The 22,256-nt window shown below is 34.2% G+C and overlaps 1 protein-coding gene across 1 annotated transcript; it reads left to right on the top strand.

The window, feature by feature from the left end:
* Positions 1-15,518: 15,518 nt before the first annotated feature.
* LOC104098875 (probable sulfate transporter 3.3) lies at positions 15,519-21,376 on the top strand. Its single transcript, XM_009605706.4, has 13 exons — positions 15,519-15,950; positions 16,071-16,119; positions 16,225-16,432; positions 16,720-16,891; positions 17,693-17,758; positions 18,479-18,592; positions 18,707-18,823; positions 19,255-19,381; positions 19,620-19,906; positions 20,086-20,276; positions 20,386-20,474; positions 20,806-20,882; positions 21,000-21,376. Exons 1-13 carry the CDS (start codon positions 15,660-15,662, stop codon positions 21,156-21,158), a joined length of 1,947 nt encoding a protein of 648 aa, XP_009604001.1. The 5' UTR covers positions 15,519-15,659; the 3' UTR covers positions 21,159-21,376.
* Positions 21,377-22,256: the final 880 nt, after the last annotated feature.

Below are 22,256 nucleotides of genomic sequence, written 5' to 3'. Positions count from 1 at the left end.
ACTGATAAAATATACTTTCTTGCAGGAGTATTGAAAAATGAGCCAAAGCAATGAAATTCAACTCAAGAATGAGTATTTTTCGACAAGGACTAAAACAAAGCGAAAAGGGTAAAGTGCAGACCGCAGAATTTTGTCTGCGGCCGCAGATCATGAAGGGATTTTTGTCAGAGCTTCTTTGAAATGTGCAGACCGCACAATAATTGTGCAGCCACAGAAGAGGAAGATCAGAGCGTCCCAACTTTAAGTCCATCAAGAAGTGCGGACCGCACTATTATTGTGCGGCCGCAAAACTCAAGAGTGCGGTTGTACTCAGAAATGTGCGGTCCGCAGAATCTGAAGAAGTGCGGCCGCAATTCAGAATTGTGCGGCCGCAATTCAGAATTGTGCAGCCGCAGAAGTCCCTCCTGTCAAGCTCTGCATCAAACTGCGGATCGCACACAGAATTGTGCGGCCTCAGAACCTTCGAAAGGAAAATTTTGTCCGAAAATTTCAGGTGTGTATAAATAGTCTTTTTTGACAAAATTAGGTTAAGTTTGAACATCTAAAAGTTAGGTACCTTTTTTATTTACTGCTTTAGAAAATTTTATGATAGTTTGTCTATTTTACATTGGAATTTTATCTCTTTATCATTGAATATGAGTTTAATCTTTTATTCTTCTTTAATTTCTTCATTTTCATCTATGAGTAGCTAAATTTCTAGCTAGGGTTGTGACCCAACCCTAGTGTGGGTACCTAATGGGTGTTTGATTTAGGGCGTATTTATGGTTGGGTATGTAATATTTAGCCTAATTCTTGCTTTAATTGTAGAATTAATGGTTAAAAATATTGATTCAAGCCTATTTGACTTAGTCTCTACTTGAGAAAGAGAGATCGAATCTAGGAAAACTTGGCTAACAAGAAATTGGGGTGAACTCAAGAAATTGATAGTCCCAATTAAAGGGTTTATTCTAGAGATAGTAAAACCCGAGCTGAGCATCTATCAACTGTTTTGTGAATTACCCATTTGGACTTGAGAAAGCCAAATTGGACAAAACCACTCTATTACCTAGAGGTATTGAATGGGTAATTGTGTGTCGATTGTTATATTATACCCCGACCTACCAAACATGTCCTAAAACCCACAACCCGTTAGGAAAACACCTAGGTGGAAGTCGCAGCCCTAGATCTTTTACATACTTGAAAAACAACACCAAAAATATTATTCTCTAGCTTTACATTTGCAAATCGTAGCATAATTTAGAAGTAGAATCAAAACACAGTTTGTAGAAGTGCATCTTAGACACTTTATATGCTTAATCCAAATATATACCTAATCGCATCTATGCTCCATGTGGATTCGATCCCGACTCCTAGTTGGGTATTATTATTACAATCGACCGCTTCACAACCCCAAACTGAGGTGTGATTTGGGCGAGATCAATTGCTTTCCGTACTCGTCTGGGGTATCGCCCGTCATACACCAGCGTGACATCTTCTTCCTCGTTGCGAGTGTCGTTGATTGAGTCCTCAAGATGGGGGTGTTCCCCTTGAACCTCAGGGTTGCGAGTGTTATTAATAGTATTGATTGCCATTTTCTGAGATTTTGCTAAAACAAGAACGATCAAAGCTTGTGAGTGAAAGATGTAAGGATCGATTTAACCACATGACTGTTTAGGCCCCACGGTGAGTGCCAAACTATTTACCCGAAAAATAGTATAGTTGAATTTGTTCGTCATTTCTAGACAGATGAATCAGTTTGATCCCATAAGATAATGAATCATTTAATTTGGATGCAAGATACTTAGCTCAACTATAGATAAAACGATAGATACAAATAGCCCAGGGACAGGATTTTCGAGCACGATGATGATAAGAACAACAAGCTAGAGAGAGAAAAATAGTATCAAGATGTTGTATTAGAATGTATCTTTTGATGTCTAGAAAATCGTGTTTTACAATGATCATTGAGCCTATTATTTATAGCTCAGTAAATTTAATGGTTGGGCCCACCACTAATGACAATTATTGAAGTGTGATAATGGAAACCTAACGGTAAACATAAATGCCTGAATTCCTGTAATGTGTCGTTATTCTTTAACGCTGTAAAATATTCTTCATTAAATGCTAGCGGGTGCAACATGCTTAATGCCTTTATGGACTTGCCTTTCTCGGTGACACACGAGGTAGATTTGCCCGATTTTCTGTCCTCCTGGCTTTGATTCCACGAGTCCCCTTCTTTGATGGCCACGTATCGTAATATATTTTACCCATTACAAGCTTATTTTAAGTCGTTGGAATTGTGTGGAGAAAATAAGGAATTATAGAGTTCATCAAGAGATTTATAATAAAATATTTTCCTTCACCTATTAAAAAGAAAAGATAAAGTTTTCTCGAAATTCGACTAGAATGAGTGTTTAAACAGCAAAGCCAAAGGAAGAAGAAGGCTTTTCAAACCATAGTTCATCAGTTGAGACTTTTGTGACCCCTAAAGTTCCACCATCTCATAAAACTCTTTACTAGTAACTGAACTTACATATTCAAATGATATATTCTTCTTTTCAAGAATTATTTGGTTCATAACTTTTTAAGTCCGCTTACTTTTTCAATGTGCAGTTCACATTCTCGGACCACATTCTTCTTTTTCCTAATCATATTACATCCTCAGCATGGGCAAGTTTCAAAGCATATCATGACTTGTTTTGTGATAACGTAACCTCCAAAAGAAAGCAGCCAAAATCTTTGGAGAAGTATAGTCACGTTGATCAAATTGATCATCACCACCTCTCCATTGCAATAAGAATGGTACATAGAAACTTGGCATCTCCAAAAGCTAACACCTTTCTTTGTGGTGGGTGGGTCCACCCATATCATCACCATATTCTTTCCCTTTATAACTCACTTTCATGAATCCTCAAGAAAGGTTCTATATATATATATATATATATATATATATATATAAGGACGAAGCTAGTGCACTGCGTACGTGTTTGGTAGAATCCAGTAACTAGCTTTGGCTTAAACGTCGTATTTTGTTTGAAAAGTTTAGTTAATATATTTAAATAAGTTATCCAGAACCCATAAGCCGTCTTTTCTAGAATCAAAGAACCAATAAACTCAAAATCTAGCTACACCTCCGTTAATATTTATGTGTGTGTATATATTAGATCAGGCACCATCTTATCCTGAAGTAGATCAACTTGAAACCAAGCTCGCGGTCTTATGTCACCTCATGCGGTTATATTGGCATGCTCGACCAAAAAGGAAAACAAAGTTTATGTGTGAGATGTAATTTAGACAGTCGATCCTATGTATGTTTCTTTCTAAGTTGTAACTAAGATTGTTTAAGCTATAGAAACTAAGATTGTTTGAGCTAAACTAACAAAAAAATGTTGCATTCTATACCTTTTTATTTGATATGGATGAAAATTCAATTACTTCCCCGCTACGTGTTTTTTCCTTCCTCTTTCTAGCTAGGAATAGAAGTATGACGTTTGATCAAGCTCACCAGTCTCCTTGCTTGAGATACCGAGATAGTTCCATGAACTATAGCTGGGAGTAACTAGTACTATAGATATATTTTATATTTCTAAAAAGTTAATTAATTATATGAGCTGAGCTTAAAAAAAGATTAGGATTCATATAGCTAGACACCAATTTATTTGTGATTGAAGTATACTATATTCGATTCTAGAAGGTGTATCAGATAAAAGGGTGGCAAAACTAACTCATGAAAACAGGAACGTCAAGCCACCTCATGTTTGGGCTACTTAATAACTAGCTCATTTATTAACATGCCCAGATTGACTCGTGAGAAATCTTATCAAAATTTTCTTTTAAACTTTTTGTTTTGTTTGATATGTTATATATAACCATAATAAAGAAATAAAGTTGTACTAGTTTTGTAAGATAATAAAGAGTCGGACATGTTGGGTATTCTCATTGTTTAGGCCAATTAGCACTTTCAGCCATGAGTGTGATTTCATCACTGTAAGCCTCACATAGTTGTAGGTGTTCTGAAAAAGGGGCAGTACCAATCATGAAAAAAAGTCAACATGAAAGATTTTGTGAGTATGTGATATGATTCCTGGTTGACATTACAGAAACATGGCTCTAAGTTAACTTGATGCCTAGCCATATATAATGATCTAACATCCAATATTACAAGGAAAAAGAAAATGGAACTGAAAGGGAAGGTTGTGGAAATGTGAACCTAGTCTTCTATATACATGAAGTATAGTAATAACTTACATAGATGAGCTGTACTGATGGTATATTTATATCTTCTTAAAAGTTCACCAAAATAAAAATAAAATAAATATAGAAAGAATTAAAAGGGAGGGGGGAAGAAAAAGAAAACAAATAACAAGGAATCCTATAAATTTTACCATAAATTAAATGTATATCTTAGTAGAACTTTTATGACTTATATAGTTCGGGGATTAAAGTTTCTAGTTATGTCTTGTTATAGTCCAACATTTGACATGGTCCCAACCACTAGTACAAAATTTTGAGTTGGGTGGACTGATTATTCCACTACCATCTTTTTGCAAATTATGAATGCTTCCACGCTTCAATCACGAGAAAGCGTTCATTATCTGGAGTTTTATCCGGCAGATCAGGAACATCTTCCTTGATGAACTTCTGTAGACATAACGTAGTCAAGTAGAAGAACATCTTCTGCTGCCAGCGCTTGAAATCAATCCCGGAAAATTTTCCGGGTTTTTCTGCCGGTGCCAACGCCGGTGTTCGGCTTGTCGTTGCGTTGGCAGTTGCCATCGGAACAGCTTGGTTCTCGTTTTCAGTCATCATCTTTTCTGTAAAAGAATGACACAAACAAACGTTTAATACACGTTTTCAAACTGGAGTAAAAATCACGTAGATTTTAATATCCAACAAAACGCCACGAAGGCTTAACTCTCCAAAACGGGAGTACACAAACCACAAAGGTTTTAGTTTGCAGAATAATAAGAATAACACAAGTACAGAAATAAATATTAAATTCCTTAAGATTGTTATTCCCGGTCAATATTGCTGTATTTGTAAATATTAATTCTGCAAAATATAAGTTAACGTAATGAAACAATAATAATAAATTCGAGCCCACTGAATTCACAGTGTTTCCTTAAGGAATTTAATCCCCTCCTAGTACCCAAGGTAATGGATTATTTCCTCCCAGGATAGAACGAATAACACACTGGTGTAGCGGTACTTCAAACCCCAGTGTTTCGGCGAACACAAAGTTCGGTAGCAAATCACACTTACAGTTGCTTTGTTTGAAGTTAAAAAACAATGCAGAACGAAGGAGTATATACTCAGAAAAACGTATGGAAGTTCTGAGAGGAAGGAATGCAATGTATAGCCAATTTGTTGAGCGAATTGTATGTTGAGTTGAGTATTTCTTCAACATTTGCTGCTCATATATATAGCAGCCAAGAAGGAGTGCAAGACCAAACGTCCACCCTTCATGGTGGATCAAGCATTACATATTCGGATTGGAAAATATCCGTTTACAAATACAGATAATCTTACGTTGCCGTTGCCGTTGCCGTTGCCGTTGCCGAAGCCGAGCGAGCGACGACGACGGCGCGAGGCTTGCTTTCTTCTTAACTCTTTAAGAGCTACAAGAAAAGCAATTATATATATACCCACCAAAAATATCTTCCACTTCCAATATGGGACAATGTCTCATTGTTAAGAGGGGGAAACTTAAAATTTTACTCAAAATTTCATTTTCCCTCCATTTCTCATTCACCCTCATTTTAAGAATATTACATCTTAAAAAATAAAACTTCAACAGATTTAACATAGTACGAATTAGTCCTGATTTATAATTGCATAATCACAAACTAAACACTATAAACATGCTGAAAGACTAATTCAAAGTTGTAATAAAAAATTTAAATAATTCTTCTTCTCCCATGCACCGTTTGCGTTCCATCCCTAGTCATTTCCCGATAACCAAACGTCCATCTTTGTTAGAAAATTAAGCAGCTAGGAGTTCAGACAATATTTTGTTGAAGTTAAATGAAAAAAGTTTATGAACTTTGAAGTTTAAGAAAATTAATATTTGGAAGTTGAGTTGAATTTTACTTCAAAAAAAAATTGAAGATTTATAAGTAAACCATCATCTCGCTTTTCACTAGCTAGTATTCCAGATATAGGTAATATCATGGGTAAGATGACAATAGAAAATCATTATATGGTGTTACCTAAAAAAACAAGATTTGCCCTCATCTTGAGTTTGCTAAAGTGGTAGACAAAGATATCTTACGATTTAACGTACTTTTCCTAGCTTGCGTCGTTTCTTATTTCTTTGCCACATGTTATAAGAAAATTCCACTTGTTGAGAAAAGGGGATCCATTTTCTTTACTTAATTTTCTCTCTGTTTGCGTCTAAATATAAAACATTTTGTTGACCAAGATCACTTTGAAACAATGTGTCAAAATAATTTCCTTTAGCTTTATATAGGTATCGGAAATGATATATAGTATGATAACATGCAATCTAAAAAGATAAATGAGAAGTCACTATAGTGCGCTTATAGGTGACTTTACTGTAGTTCCTTTGCTATTGGACCTTAGGTGATTAAGAAAAAGGATCTACCGCCTCCATTATTAACAAATACTTTCGGGTCCCTTTACAAAATATACCAGAAATGTATAACCAGAATATTCTTAATATGTACACACGCAATATTCGTATTAAACTAACAAATGTATAATATACATCTTTATGATAAACTTTTATAATTTAATCACGATCAAATATCTTGTATTCGCAATGTCATTTCATTTATTATTTCTTTGTTTTTCTCTATAAAAGTAGTTCTCTTTTTAATATTTAATTATGATTCCACTTCTCAAAATTAGTCGCTCTAACTTGACTTTAGTAGACAAAGTTAACGGATATTTTGATCTAAAAAGTTAATCAATTTGAGCGATAATATTGTCTCGTGTTAGGCGAAAAGGTTAAACAACTAAAGTTGGAACATAGAGATAATCCATAGATATGATATTTCGCTAGCTATAATAGCTAGTTCCCCATATGCTAAATACGAGTGAAAATAGCATGCTAACCCATTTTCGAGCTAGTGATCGAAAAATAGCTAGTATTTATAAATTGATTGAAAAATATTCACTATTTTATGCGGAGATAAAATTTAGGCAAAAATACTCTAGCTGAAACACGGAAATTTCCAACATATATTACGTTAGAATTCTAGCATATTAGGAAACTCCAACATATTATATTGGAATCTTATATGTAAAAGATTCGAATTCTAACATATTATACTGAAATTTTTTCCTATTTTTAAGGGTATTTTTATTAGGATTTTATTTTTACATGAAAAAATGACTAAATTTAATTTACTTTTGAAATTGTGGCTAATTTTTAATTAGCAATTATAAACCCGACTATATTTATGAATTTCCCCCTGATACTACGGAATCTATTTTTCCTTTCTTTCTCCTTTTCGAAAAACAAAAAACCCATAAAATCCATTGATAGAAATTGATTAATACTTGGCATGATCCCTATACCAAGTACATTCTCTTTTTACCTTTTTCTATTTTCTTTCTCTAAAAACATAAGAAGAAGAAGAAGAAGAAGAAGAAGAAGAAGAAGATAGAGAAACTGCAGTGAACAGAAACCACATTATTGAAACCGAAAGTGCACTATATGCACAATCAATTTTCTTGAAGATAATATGAGAAGATAAGGACCTTAGTTTCCTTATAGGTTCATCATCATTCTCTTTTGGTCCTTCCCATTCTGCTTTACCATGTTTCTTTGTCTTACTTTGGTTTGGTTCTCCTGAACCACAACATACTACTTACCATTACTTTTTCTCCTTTTGTTTTTACTTTGTGTCATTTGTGGTTTGACACCAATTTATCTTTTGTTCTTTCAGTTTTGAGCCTTTACTTTGCTGAGGTTTAGGTAAGTAATTGATTGAACCTTTGTGTCTTTAAAAAGCTACTTTTTATATTCTGATAATTTTGAGCTTATTGTATGGATAAGCATGACATGTACAGTGGCACTATTGACTGAAAAACTTTTTGAGGTCAAAAACCAACAAAAGAAAGACATAACACATTAGGCCAGCAAAAAGTAGGAATGGCCCATGGAGAATAGTTTATTAGAATTCGACTCATTCATACAGGTGTATACAAGAAAAATTGAAAAACCAAACCGAATAAAAAATGTAAAATGCATGTATGCTTTTATTCGTGAACTAAGGAATTAAAGAAAAGAGTATAGAATAATTAAATTATGATACATATACTAGCTGACTAGGTACATCTTAGAAGAACACATATAGATATAAATACCCATATAGTATAGCAATTCAATTTTATGTAAGTTAAGTTAGAAGAAGTGAAGAAAAATACTTTCCGCCACTTATTTCAGGAGATGAAATGATATGACTGATAGGTTGTCTGGCCAAGTTTTTCCTAAGGCAATTTTTATTTTTATTTTTTAAGGATTGAGTGTTTGGTCAAGCTTTTAGAAGGAAAAAATGTACTTTTGAATAGAAGTAGAAACAGTTTTGGAGAAGCAGAAGCGGTTTTGGAGATACAAAAAAAGTAATTTCTCCCCAAAAATACTTTTAGAAAAACACCTTTGAAAAAATACATTTAGAATTACTTTTTAAAAGTTTGGCCAAATATTAATTCATGGTCAGAGATACTTTTCAAATTAATTTGTCAAACACAAACTACTTCTCACCAAACGTACTTTTGAAAAAAAACACTTATCAAAATAAGCTGATTTACATAAACTTGGCCAATCAGGCTATAAAAGTGCACCTCCTTCCAAACATATCTGGTTCAGAACGATGTTACCAAAAGAATCTGAACCAATTTGAACATATATATATATATATATATATATATATATATATATATATATATACACACCTGAGAAGGACATGACACATTAATTAGACCAACAAAAAATAGGAAGGGCCGTGGAGAATAATGTCAGAATCGACTCATCCATATACTATGCAGTGTATCCATCATTTACGTGAGAGGTTGAGTAAATAGGGCTGTGATTCCTGGGAATTTTATTTCTTGTATATAACGTCTCTGATTTATACTTGCTTGTTTGAAAAGACAAACTAAACTAGAGAAGGAATGCTTCTATATGTTTTGGATTTATAACATTCGTACACGGTACATTATGGCTCTTAAAATGTTGTTCTTACTATGCAGATTGCTTGCAAATCTTAATTTTTTAATTTTATCTTACAAAACCACAGCCTTCTTCTCCAATAGCATAATAGTAAACGGTTGCTAATTTTTACCAATCGGATACATATTACGTGACAAAATAGTCAATAGATAGTATACATTTAATAACACAGGTATTCTTATTGCAATCAATATCTACTTAGTAAAAAGAATGTTAATAGTCGTCCACGTCATAAATCATAATATTTTTCCTTATTTTAATTTGTCAATATAAAGCATACTAGTTCGATAGTGCATTTTCGACTTCTCTTTCAATTAACACATTGTAACCGGTGTTGAAGACACAGGTAAATAAGTAAATAGAAGTTTGCTCTCTAAAAGCTTAGCTTTTAAATGACACGGTCAATAATTCAATATGGTATGAGAGCAGGTAGAGGTCTTGGGTTCAAGTCTCCCACTATCAAAAGTAATTTTTATGTGTTTGGCTCATAAAAAGAATCAAGCTCGTACGTGAGAGGGGTGCTCTTTAGCTAACAACTAAGTTTTTAGATGAGATGACCACACACTTCAAACTTGTACGATCTCCGACATCTCCCAAACCCAAAAGGATTTAAAAACGGAGAAGGAAAAGCACAGTACAAAACAAGGAAAATATCACGGGAGGAAACCAAGTTGCCACTTGAACAAAAACTCCAATATAGACAGAAAATGATAGGAAAAAACCAAATTCCAAGTTGACTCTTTATGACAAGAGATTATGCGAAGTAGGGAACTGTGTTGAACCAGAGATTATGCATCTAATGACAAGACAGATTTAATTCAAGAATGGTGTTCTATTTTAATTTATGTAGCAGACCAACCTCATGGATAGGAATAATTGCATTTCAAAATATAGGGTCCTGCCAATTATATCAAAATTTGATTGGTACATCCAAATAATTGCAGAACATCAAGAATCTGTTCCCATGTGATATTCTGGAACCAAGCCTCTCTATTCTTTCCTGCCTTTTTGCTCAATTAGTTTATTCCTTCTTACTTCCCTTCCAATTGCGTGATTAATTCTCTAATTGCTACTTCCAGATTTGGACACCTAACTTAGCTTTTCTATTATATGTAGGGTTGGATGTATCATGCAAATCTTTCACAGTTAAAATAATCCTTAATTATTATTGAACAAGAAAGTATAGAGAATATGTGCCTATTTGGTATAATGGTCTTATTCAAAATGATGTATTTGTGTTTCCTAACTCGTGACTGAAAAAGGTACAAGTAATTAGTATCTTATTCGAGATAGCTTTAATCTACTCATCTTTGACCAATGACTTCTATAGTTTGAAAAATTATGGTAAACTCCTAGGAGTTGGTTAGGATATTTGTGTTCTATTCAAATGACTAGTTATCTTGATAGTCTTTTTTTCATTTGACACCCGATACTCGAGATCCATTTTGAGGTTCAACTAATCTAATTTGCGCTGCTAAATTCAACTTTTGAAAATAAAGGGCTCCCGTCAAAAATAATTTGTTAAGTATGGAAAAGTACTTAGGATCAGAGACGAACCTATATTGTAACGATCCGGTCGGTCGTTTTGAGTATTACAACCCCATTCCCTCATTTACTGCTCAAATTGTGATTTACGGTTGTTATTTGGCTTGACGGGGGTAATTGGTTTGAGTCCGGTGAGGTTTTGTAATGATTTGGAACACTTAGTTCCAAGGTTTAGAATTTAAGTTGAAAAGATTGACCGAATGTGGACTTATGTGTAACGACCCCGGAGAATTTTTGCTAAGGAAATTAAAGTTTTGTGGTGCCGAGGTAGATCAATTAGTACAAAGGTTATAGAAATTTCTCGCGGCTCGAACTTTTTAGGTTGAACAATGCACTGAGGAGTAAAGAAAATTTTTCAGCAGAAGAGGGCATTTCTGCGGTCCACTATGCGGTTGCAGAATCACTATATGGACCGCATAATGGCCGCAAAGTGAAGCAGATGTGAGGCAAGATTTGAGGAAATCTGTGGTGCATTATGCGACCGCAGAATAGGTATGCGGGCCGCATAATCACTGCAGACCTAAACAGGTGACCCTCGTTTTGGAGCTTCAATTATGCGGTCAGTTTGCGGACCGCATACGTGTTATGCGATCGCAAATCTGCATCGCGACTTCAATTCTTTCTAATTTTTTACCCGACCCAATTTTGATTTATAGCCCTTAAAGCTCATTTTGGAGCAAAAAATTGACATTGTTTTAGAGAAGGGAGAGTGTTCTAGAGAGAGAAAGTGAAGACTTAGTCAATTGTACATCAATTCTTGTTCAAGAGTTGAAGATTTCATAAGGATCTTGTTTGGGCTTCAAAGATATAAGAATTTCTTCCCCCAATTCTTCAATTTCGATTTTTGGGTAAAGATGGGTTATTAAGAGTATAATTCTTGTGTGTAAGAGTATTATTTATATGTATCAATAAGGTTTATGGAAAGATTGTTGAGTTCAAATGGGTAAAGATTGGGTTGAAAATGGTAGAAATCTTCAAAGACTTTAATTGAAGATTTGAGGGTCGAGTTTATATCGTAATTTGGTAAAATTTATATGGTTGGACTCGTGGTTGGATGAGCGTTCATATTTTATAACTTTTGTCGGGTTCCGAGATGTGGCCCCCACATGTGATTTTTGAGTTAATTTTGGATTTTTAATGGAAAATTAATATTTTCTTATGGAATTAATTACAATAATTGGTATTGACTGAATCGAATTAATTGTGGCTAAATACGAGGCTTTCGGAGACCAATTCTCGTGGCAAGGGCATAGTAGAATAAAGAATTTCACGGTTTGAGGTAAGTAACAGTTTTAAATTTGGTCGTGGGGGTATGAAACCCCGGATTATGTGTTATGTGATTAGTTTTGAGGTGACACACATGCTAGGTGACGGGCGTGTGGGCGTGCACCATAGGAATTATGACTTGGTCAAATTCCATGGAACTGTGTAGTTGAATTATTTGTTGATATCCGTACATTCTCTACGTGTTAAGGAAACTTGAGCTGAGACTCGTATTAAAAATCAAGCTTAGACATATGATGTTACTATTGGTACCCATTGGGGTCATTTCTGTTGTTGAATTATATGTACAAATTATAATTTCACTCTCAGTCATGTGTATTCAATTCATATCATATCTCAGTCTCTGTTGTTATTTATTAAAACATCATATTATCAATTTTGGGCTGATTATCATGATTTTTGAGAACCCGAGAGACTGGAGAAATTGATGACTGAGTGAGGCCGAGGGCCTAATTGTGAGGATATTTATGGATCGGGTTGCACGTCGCAACATGTTTTATTGATTTATGCCATGATTGGCTTGATATAACGCTTGGGCTGAAGGAACCCCTCCGGAGTCTGTACATACCCCAGTGAGTGCAGATACCTAATGAGTGTGAGTGTCGAGTACTAAGTGACTGTGAGGTTGGAGTGAATGGGAGGACTGAGTGACTATTACTCTGAGAGGATGCATTGATTGCATTATTTGCTGCATTTCAGCTGTCATATATCCCTTTTTGAAAATTTTGGAAAAATACTATTTTCTGTGTCAGTCAAATTTGATATAAAATTTTTGTGAAATTTTAAATGTTGAACTTGAGAGCATGCCTACCCTTTTATATTGGAAAGTACTGTATTTGGACTTAACTAAGAAGCTCGTCACTACTTTCAGTTCTTTATTTATTATTGTTACTTACTGAGTTTGTTATACTCATACTACACCCTGCACTTCGTGTGCAGATCCAGGTGATCCCGGACATAGTGGGTATTGATTCTTTCACACAGTTGATTTTCCGAAGATTTAGAGGTAGCTGCTATGTTTCGCAGACCTTGTCTATCTTTCCCTATCTCTTTGTTTACTATAATTGGTCTTAGACTATTATAGATTGTGTTTTCCAGACTTGTAATGTATAGATACTCATGTACTCAGTGACACCAGATTTTGTGAGTAAATTTATATTCAGTATTGGTGGGAGTTTTCCCCTTAAATTAATTATTATATTTTCAATATTTAAAAAAAATTGTGGGTTATTAATGATATCGGCTTGCCTAGTATAGAGATAGGTGTCATCACGACGGGTAAGATTTTTGGGTCGTGACATATACTATATTGAGAGGGGTTACCGACACCCGTATAATTTGGCAAAAACTCTATGTATAGATATATATGTCTTTAGAAAATAGTGATATATTAGTACACTACAAGAAATCAGACTTTTAACGGCGACAAAAGTCGCTACAACAGCCCACAAAGTCATTGCTAAAGACATATAGTAGCGACCTTAGGGTTGCTGCAAGTACAACCGTTACTGAATGTGTTTTGTGACTACTCCTTGGGGTCGCCACAAAAAGACACATTAGTGGTGACTATAGTCGCTACAAATAGTTAATAAATATGCCTTCTCACAAAATAAATTTTAGGAAAGTCGCCACTGTATGACTAGAATTAGTAGCGATTACAGTCACCACTAAAACCTTTATAGTTTCAGTGGCAACTGTTGTTACTACAATAGTTTGAGATTTAGTGGCAACTCTTATCGCTACAATAGTTTGAGATTCAGTGACAACCTTTATAGTTTCAGTGGCAACTGTTGTCGCTACAATATTAAAAAATTAATGTGTATTAGAAGCGACTTTAATAAAGTTGCCACTAAAAATTTACTTTCTGTAACGACTACAATTGTCGCTGCTAAAGCTGTCACTATTTGTTGCGATTTTTCTATGTCGCGGCTAAAACGATATCAATAGTGGCAACTAAAGTGGTTGCTAGTAAAAGTTACCACATAAAATCTAATTTCTTGTAGTGGCAGTAGACACCTTATATACAAAGCATATTTTGATTGAATCCAAAAGTGGAGCACTGACCTTCAAATTCTGGATCAGCCCCTACCTAGGACAATCTTTGTTGTGAAACGGGTGTGTTAGTTTTGTAGGTAATTACCTTCTAGTGTTCCTTTAATATATCCACAAGTACTTCTTTATCTGGTGTGATTTTAGCGAGGAATAAGCAAGCCAGTAAAAATCTAACAAATTTGAGAACATTCTATTTGTGCATAGTATTAAGACTTGTGTAAGTATTATTATTTCATACCTTATTAATAAAGCAAAATATAAAAGAAACAGATATAATCAATTCATATCAATATTTTGTTCGTATTTCATTTTCAAAAGTAAAATTAAGTAAACCGACGTCATTCTAGCACTCTGAAATTTGCAACTGTGCACCAATCACCATATAATGACATAAGAAGGTACATTTACTTAATGCAAAATCAATAAAAGTACTCCTATGTAGATCTTGTTGAGAAATTTCATCCAGAAATCCCTGAAAATCTAATTATCATAATCTATTCAGAGCAAGTTAAAAGATCCTTTCTTGACATAAATCTTATTTGATCAATCCTATTGTTATTTCACTGTAATAACGTTGAGGGTGTTTGACTAAGTTTATAAGATAATTTTGACTTATTTATGTGCTTATAAACTAAATTAGTCAAAGTATTAAGTTGAGTTAAGTTGGGCATCCAGAACTTATGACTTTTCAACTTATGAGTATTTTTGGTTTGACAACACTGAGATCTTGAATATTAGAAGATATATAATTATTAAAGAATAATTTGATCTAAAGGGTGAAATTAAACTTGAACTATTCCCAACATTAGTAAGAGAATTACTACGCATAGCCTTATGTGATCGTGAAGTTTGAGTAGGCCGACTACGATGAATACGTTACTTCTCGTATTTTATTTGTATTTTCCCCACTGCGAAATTTCTACAAAAAATCTTTTATATAATAAGATAAAAATAAAAATAGTGAAGAGCAGTTTGCCGCCATACCGACCTCTACATATCACTTTATCTAAAACTATCCCTCTGAAACTCTGAGTACTCTTCATTTATAATCTTGACCCTTACTCTATATTTATTGTATAAATTTCATAACCTTCTTAGAGAAGTGCACCCTTCCATTTAATGAAATTTCTCTATTAATTTTCTCATTTTCCCATTTCACATATTTACTTGGATACGTACCTATCGCAAAATCTCACCTTATTTTCATCAGAATCTTATCCAACTTCACTTTCTCCATCTTTTGGACAGTAACACTTACTGTCACCTTCCATCAAATTCCAAGTCATTAGTAAGTTTACTTGTTTGATATTAAGTAGATTTTGTGATCTCCTTTTTAGATTATATATGTCCATATTTTACCTATAAATTTAGTCAGCCCAAAGTCTCTAGTCAAGGAAAAATATTCAACACAAGTACTGTTACATTTCCATTTCACTCTCTCTTCTTAGAAGTTATTCTTTTTATTTCAACTCAATTACCAAGTGGAGTAGTACTAGTTTGTTTGGTAGCTGTCTTTTTGAAAGTTGATGGAAACATAAATAGGAGGAAAGGAACCACAGACATTTTGCATTCCAAACCAATTCTCATTAATTAGACCAAAATGGAACCAAATAATGAGAACAGAGTTATAGACATAACAGCAATGGAGGTACACAAAGTTGTTTCTCCACCCCATCGAAGCACCTTTCAAAAACTCAAAAACAGGCTTAAGGAAACCTTTTTTCCTGATGACCCTTTACGTCAATTCAAAGGTCAGCCATTGAAACAGAAGCTAATTCTTGGTGCTCAGTATGTTTTTCCCATACTAGAATGGGGTCCTAATTACAGCTTCAAGTTGTTCAAATCTGATATAATCTCTGGCCTCACCATTGCTAGCCTTGCAATTCCTCAGGTTGGTTCTTTTTTTGTCTCAGGCCTAACCGTTTTCTTGATTTTGTCTTCTAAAGTTATGGTAATTTTCTTTTTTAATATTATCACTTTGCTAACTCTTTCCTTTTTTTCTTTTTGGCAGGGAATTAGCTATGCAAAACTAGCTAACTTACCTCCAATTGTTGGTCTTTGTGAGTGTTTTCATTGTCATCATGCAATTATTTTTTTCATTTTTTAATTTGTTGGGGGTACTTAAGTAACTTTTTTTTTTCTTTTCATTTGCTTTTGGAGTGTAGATTCAAGTTTTGTTCCTCCTCTTGTTTATGCTGTTCTTGGAAGTTCAAGGGATCTTGCAGTAGGGCCAGTTTCAATTGCATCACTTGTTTTAGGATCAATGCTAAGAGAAGTGGTGTCCCCAACTAAAGATCCAATCTTGTTCCTTCAACTTGCTTTCTCTTCTACTTTCTTTGCTGGCCTTTTCCAAGCTTCTTTAGGCTTTTTGAGGTAATTCCCACTTTTTTTATTTCATTCTTCTGAATTACAAATTACAAAGGAGGTGCACAAGGTTCGAGGACGAGCTGCACCCAAGGGGTATAATGCATGTAGCCCACACTAATACTTAGTGGTTACTTCTACGGCTCGAACTCGTGATTTATATGTCACGCGAAGACAAACATATCGTTGTTCCCGGGCTTCCCTTCTACTATTACTTAAAAAAGAAAAAGGGTAATTACAAGTGTAAGATCCATTTTAGTAATCTATTTTTTATATATATTTTTGGGAAATTGCAGACTCGGTTTTATTATTGATTTTCTTTCAAAAGCAACACTGATTGGATTCATGGCTGGAGCTGCTGTTATAGTGTCACTGCAGCAACTTAAGAGTCTTCTTGGAATCACAAATTTTACCAAGCAAATGGCGATAGTCCCTGTTTTAAGTTCTGTTTTCCATAGAACTAATGAGGTTACTACTTTCTTTTTAACCCTCTCTTATGTACTATTGTATTGTATGTAAATGTAACTGATAATTATACTTTAATTTTCCTTTCTTGGCATTATATAAAACTAAATTTGTCTTTAGTCTTCAGCTTTTTGGAGCAAATTCAGAGAATTGTATTTGTCTGTGTCTTTTCTACATTTGGATTATAAGAATATTCACGTGCTGACTTGGCTTTCGATGCCATCATGTGAATTCAAGATTCTTAAAATCAAGTACTAATTGTCTCCCCATTTGTTAATTTGTTTGTACAAATTTTGATGTGGATAAGTTCATTATAATGTAAAATCGTCTAAAAAGGTGATTACGATCTGAAAATAATTGATTGTAGAAAAACAAATAATAGCAATTTAATGGTGTTGTAGAATGAGAAACATGTAGTCAACAAGAAAAAATGTTGTCCAATCTAGCATATTATAAGCTAGTAATGCACCGAATCTTTTTATAATTTCTTCCAAAATAGTTTGACAAAAATTAATTCTTTATTAACTATTGAAACTTTATAATAGACATCCACACACACCTTCTAATTTTCAATTTGAGTTAGACTACATTCAAGTCAAGGCAGCCAAGGGTTTGAGTGTTTGACCTTATGATGTTATGTTTTTTTTTTTTTTTTTACCCCGTCACTTTTGGATCTTACTAATTTGGGAGTAACATGCTTCCTCTTAAAGGCGTCTCTATTTTCAAGACTACAAACCCGAGAGCATGTTTATCACTTTGAGGGGCTTAACTGAAATAGTAACATTTTATATGGTATATATGCAGTGGTCTTGGCAAACTATACTAATGGCATTCTGCTTCTTGGTGTTCCTCCTATTGACCAGACACATTGTAAGTGCTCTTTTCCAGTTTTGTTTTTCTTTCTTCACTTTTAAAATGTAAGGAAAAGTCATATTTAGTTGACGTAATTTACTGAATTCTAAATGCAAAAGTCATTATATAGTTCACAATTAAGTACGTAATAATGTATTGACTGTGGTTTCAAAGTTTTGTTGCACAATAGATAAGTTCGAATTTCTTAAATTCCTTACCAATTAGTAGAAAGGAAAGATGTCCTATACTATATTACCTTTCGGGAGACATTTCTAAGTTCTAACCATTTTTCGAATCTGCAAACTGTGCATTTTTCATGTTCTTTGTAAATCTCTATATATTTTTGAATGAAAATTTAATTATAACTTTAAAAATTGGTTAACTAGATAATCTGAAATAAAGAAACATGACCATAATCTTAAGAAAATCTGTAACTGATATCATAGACTCATGAGAGAAAAATACTTAATACTTTTGACTTACAAACATTTTCTTTCTGTTTTTGGGATGAACATTTTTTATACAGTCAAACATCTCTTTAATAGTCTTATTTGTGCCGAATTGTTTTAGCTCTTATCGCGCAATGATGTTATACTGAACATATATTATAACATAGCATGAAAATTAGTTCCATAAAAAAAGTTGAATTTTATAGTGAATGGTTATTATATAGTGATATTGTTACAGAAAAATCTGACTGTATATATTGGTATTAACATGATAAACTTTTGGGTGCAGAGCATGAGAAAGCCAAAGCTATTTTGGGTTTCAGCAGGAGCCCCTCTTCTTTCTGTCATTATCTCTACACTTCTGGTCTTTGCAATGAAAGGTCAAAAGCATGGTATCAGCATTGTATGTTTCTAAACCCAAGAAAATTTATCTATACTTCTAAGTTCTAATATCTATTACTACTATATTTCTAAATCTTTATATTTATGTAATTATTTTCCTTTTGTCTTTTGGTAGATTGGCAAATTACAAGAAGGGTTGAACCCTCCTTCATGGAACATGTTACATTTCAGTGGAAGCTACTTGGGACTTGTAATCAAAACTGGAATTGTCACTGGCATCCTTTCACTCACTGTAATTTTTTTCCTCTTTTACCTATCTTTTTATAAAAAAGGAAAAGAACTCAAATTATGATTTTGGAATATAACATCCATAAATAATGACTATAAAGCTCATAGCAGGCACTAATATCTTTAGACACAAAGAAAACTTGGGACCCATTTGTCCATAAATCTTTTTTTCCGAATTTAAAAAAAAAATATGTTTATCCATAAAATTTTGAAAGTTTTTGGAGATTTTTTGAAAATGAATTTTTCCAAATTTTTGGGAGAAGCTTTTTTCTCCACTCACAAAACTGCAATATTTTTTCAAGTGAAATGTATGTTCAAACATAATTTCAAATTTCAAATATCATTTTTCAACTTAATTCCAAATAGTACTTTTTTTCAAAATTATAATTTTTATATCCAAACGCTTACTTAATGTGTTGTGTAAAAAAAAATTAGGAAGGGATTGCAGTGGGGAGGACTTTTGCTGCTTTAAAGAACTACCAAGTGGATGGAAACAAAGAGATGATTGCTATTGGGGTCATGAACATAGTTGGTTCCTCAACTTCCTGCTATGTCACAACTGGTACAATAAACCTTTCAACAGTTTAGAATTTCTAAAACTGTTTGTTGCTTTATTTTCACTGTTTCTCGAGCAGAGGGTCTATCGAAAACAGTTTATCTACCTTTAAAAGGTAGGGGTAAGCTCAGTGTGCACATTACATTCCCCAGACATCACTTGTGGGACTACACTGGGTTTGTTTGTTGTTGATGTAGAATCTCTAAAACTGCAGAATCCTTTAAATGTAACTCTACATTTTCAGGTGCATTCTCTAGGTCAGCAGTGAATCACAATGCAGGAAGCAAAACTGCAGTTTCTAACATAGTAATGGCAGTGACAGTAATGGTGACACTCCTTTTCCTAATGCCCCTCTTCCAATATACTCCCAATGTTGTGCTCGGAGCCATAATCGTCACTGCTGTCGTTGGCCTAATCGACATCCCAGCTGCTTACCAAATCTGGAAGATCGATAAATTCGATTTCCTAGTCTTGTTATGTGCATTCTTTGGAGTAATCTTTATTTCTGTTCAAAATGGTCTTGCCATTGCAGTAAGCTCCCTCTTCAAGTTTCCATCTTTTCTTCTTTTTTGTTTTGTTTTTGTAAAGCCTCTCTGCCTGCACAAGGCTGCGTACACACTACCCTCCCCACATCCCACTTTTGGGATTATATTGAGTATGTTGTTGTTGTACTTGCTTGGTTTTTGACTTTCTTTTATAATGAATTTCAGATTGGAATATCAATTTTAAAGGTGTTGCTGCAAATTACAAGGCCCAAAACAGTAATGTTAGGAAATATACCTGGTACTGGGATTTATAGAAATCTTGATCATTATAAGGAGGCTATGAGTGTTCCTGGTTTTCTCATTTTAAGTATTGAAGCTCCAATCAACTTTGCCAATGCAACTTATCTTAAAGAAAGGTTAGTATTAGTTGAACTGCTGCATTGACCATTCTATCTTTCATTTTTCTTCTTTTTTTCTTCTTTCCATATTTATTTAGGTCTTTTTATTTGCCCCGGAAAAAAAAAGGATTTCAAGATGGATAGAAGACTACGATGCAGAGGGAGGAAAAAACAAGAAACAATCAGGGCTTAGATTTGTGGTCCTTGATTTGTCTGGTAAGTTCATAGAGACATGGTTCTAAATATTGTCATTTATTCCCAATTTGGTGTAACTGGTAAAGTTGCCTCCATGTGACGATGAGGTTATGAGTTTTAGCCGTGAAAACAGCCTCTTGCAGAAATGCAGGGTAAAGCTGCGTACAGTAAATCCTTATGGTCCGGCTCTTCCCCGGACCCCGCGCATAGCGGGATCTTAGTTCACCGGGCTACCCTTCCCCCTCTCCTTTTAGATAATACCAAGAAACAGTCAGGACATCAAGAAATTCCCACAAATAAAACAAATTAATTTCAACTTGACAAGTAATTGTGGCTTGTTTTTTATCTTCAGCTGTGACTGCCATTGATACAAGTGGAGTCTCATTATTCAAGGATTTGAGTATGGCACTGGAAAAGAAAGGCCTTGAGGCAAGTGTACAAGCTTTTACAGTCCCTATTTCTTTTCAGATGAAGTCAAAATCCTCAAGACCATTTTCTTTTTTATTTATTCTGATATTCATTTCCTTAATGATTTTGGCATTGCAGTTTGTATTGGTGAATCCACTAGGAGAAGTACTGGAAAAATTACAGAGGGCTGATGAAACTAAAGATATGATGAGACCAGATTGCCTTTTTTTAACAGTCGAAGAAGCAGTAGCTTCACTTTCCTCAACAATAAAATATCAAATACCAGACAATGTTTGACATACTATAAGATAAATTCAGCTGCTGCTGCTTAGCTTTTTCATCTCTACCTTTGTAATTCTATTTGGTTGATTAAGAACTCAATCAAAAGCATAAAAAATAACCTATTTTCCCCTTAGGTTCACTAGATATGCAATCATTGAATTGTACAAGCAAAATTAGCTAAGAGAATTGTTGACTTTTAAGAAAGCATTATCAAGCAACCGTTATATTTTCAATCTCTTCCACAACTTACATCTACAGTTGAAGTGGAGAAGACATACTCCTTGTCTTTTAAGGTAACTCCACTTTTGCGAGTCTAACTCGAATAAAGGAGTAGTACAACAATGCTGACTATTAGCATATTAATCAATTTATGATGAATCCTCGTAATACAAAATTGACATGTTCAACAAGAATTCATATATCCTATACCATCTTTCTTGATATTGAGCTATTGTTGTTGTTGCTTAAGGCATATTATAAGTTCTCTAAAAACTAGAGGTTCTTTAACACCATGCTTATCACTACACCAGCATACACGTCCATATGCAGAATAAAGGACTTCTAAGTTCTAACAAAGACCAAAACTAGTATAATATAGCAATAAATACACCTTTTATACTAAATAACTAGTGTCGTCTATACAAATATTTTCAATTGAGTATTCTATTCACATACAAAAGTTTCACAAAAATAAATAGATAGTTTAATAATGCCATTTAGAAGTGAGTAGAATTGAGCTTGCGATTGAGAAAATACTTTTTCATTTCAACGAAAGAATACAAGGTGTCTCACAAAATTAAAAGGTAAGTTCTACAGAGCAGTGGTTAGACCGGTCATGTTGTATGGTGCAGAGTGTTGGTCAGTCAACAATTCTCATATTCAAAAGATAAGTGGCAGAAATGAGGATGTTAAGATGGATGTGCGGGACACTAGGCCGGATAGGATAAGGAATGAAGATATCCGGGTGAAGGTGGGCGTGGCTTCCATGGAAGACAAGATGCGGGAAGCTAGGCTTAGATGGTTCGAGCATGTGCGAAGGAGTAGCATGGATGCCCCGGTAAGGAGGTGTGAACAGCTGGCTTTGACGGGTATGAGTAGAGGTAGAGGGCAGCC

Source organism: Nicotiana tomentosiformis, chromosome 10, assembly GCF_000390325.3.
Source record: "Nicotiana tomentosiformis chromosome 10, ASM39032v3, whole genome shotgun sequence".
Lineage (NCBI taxonomy): Eukaryota > Viridiplantae > Streptophyta > Magnoliopsida > Solanales > Solanaceae > Nicotiana > Nicotiana tomentosiformis.
Note: the sequence above shows the minus strand (reverse complement) of the source record. Positions and strands in the feature narration are given on the sequence as shown.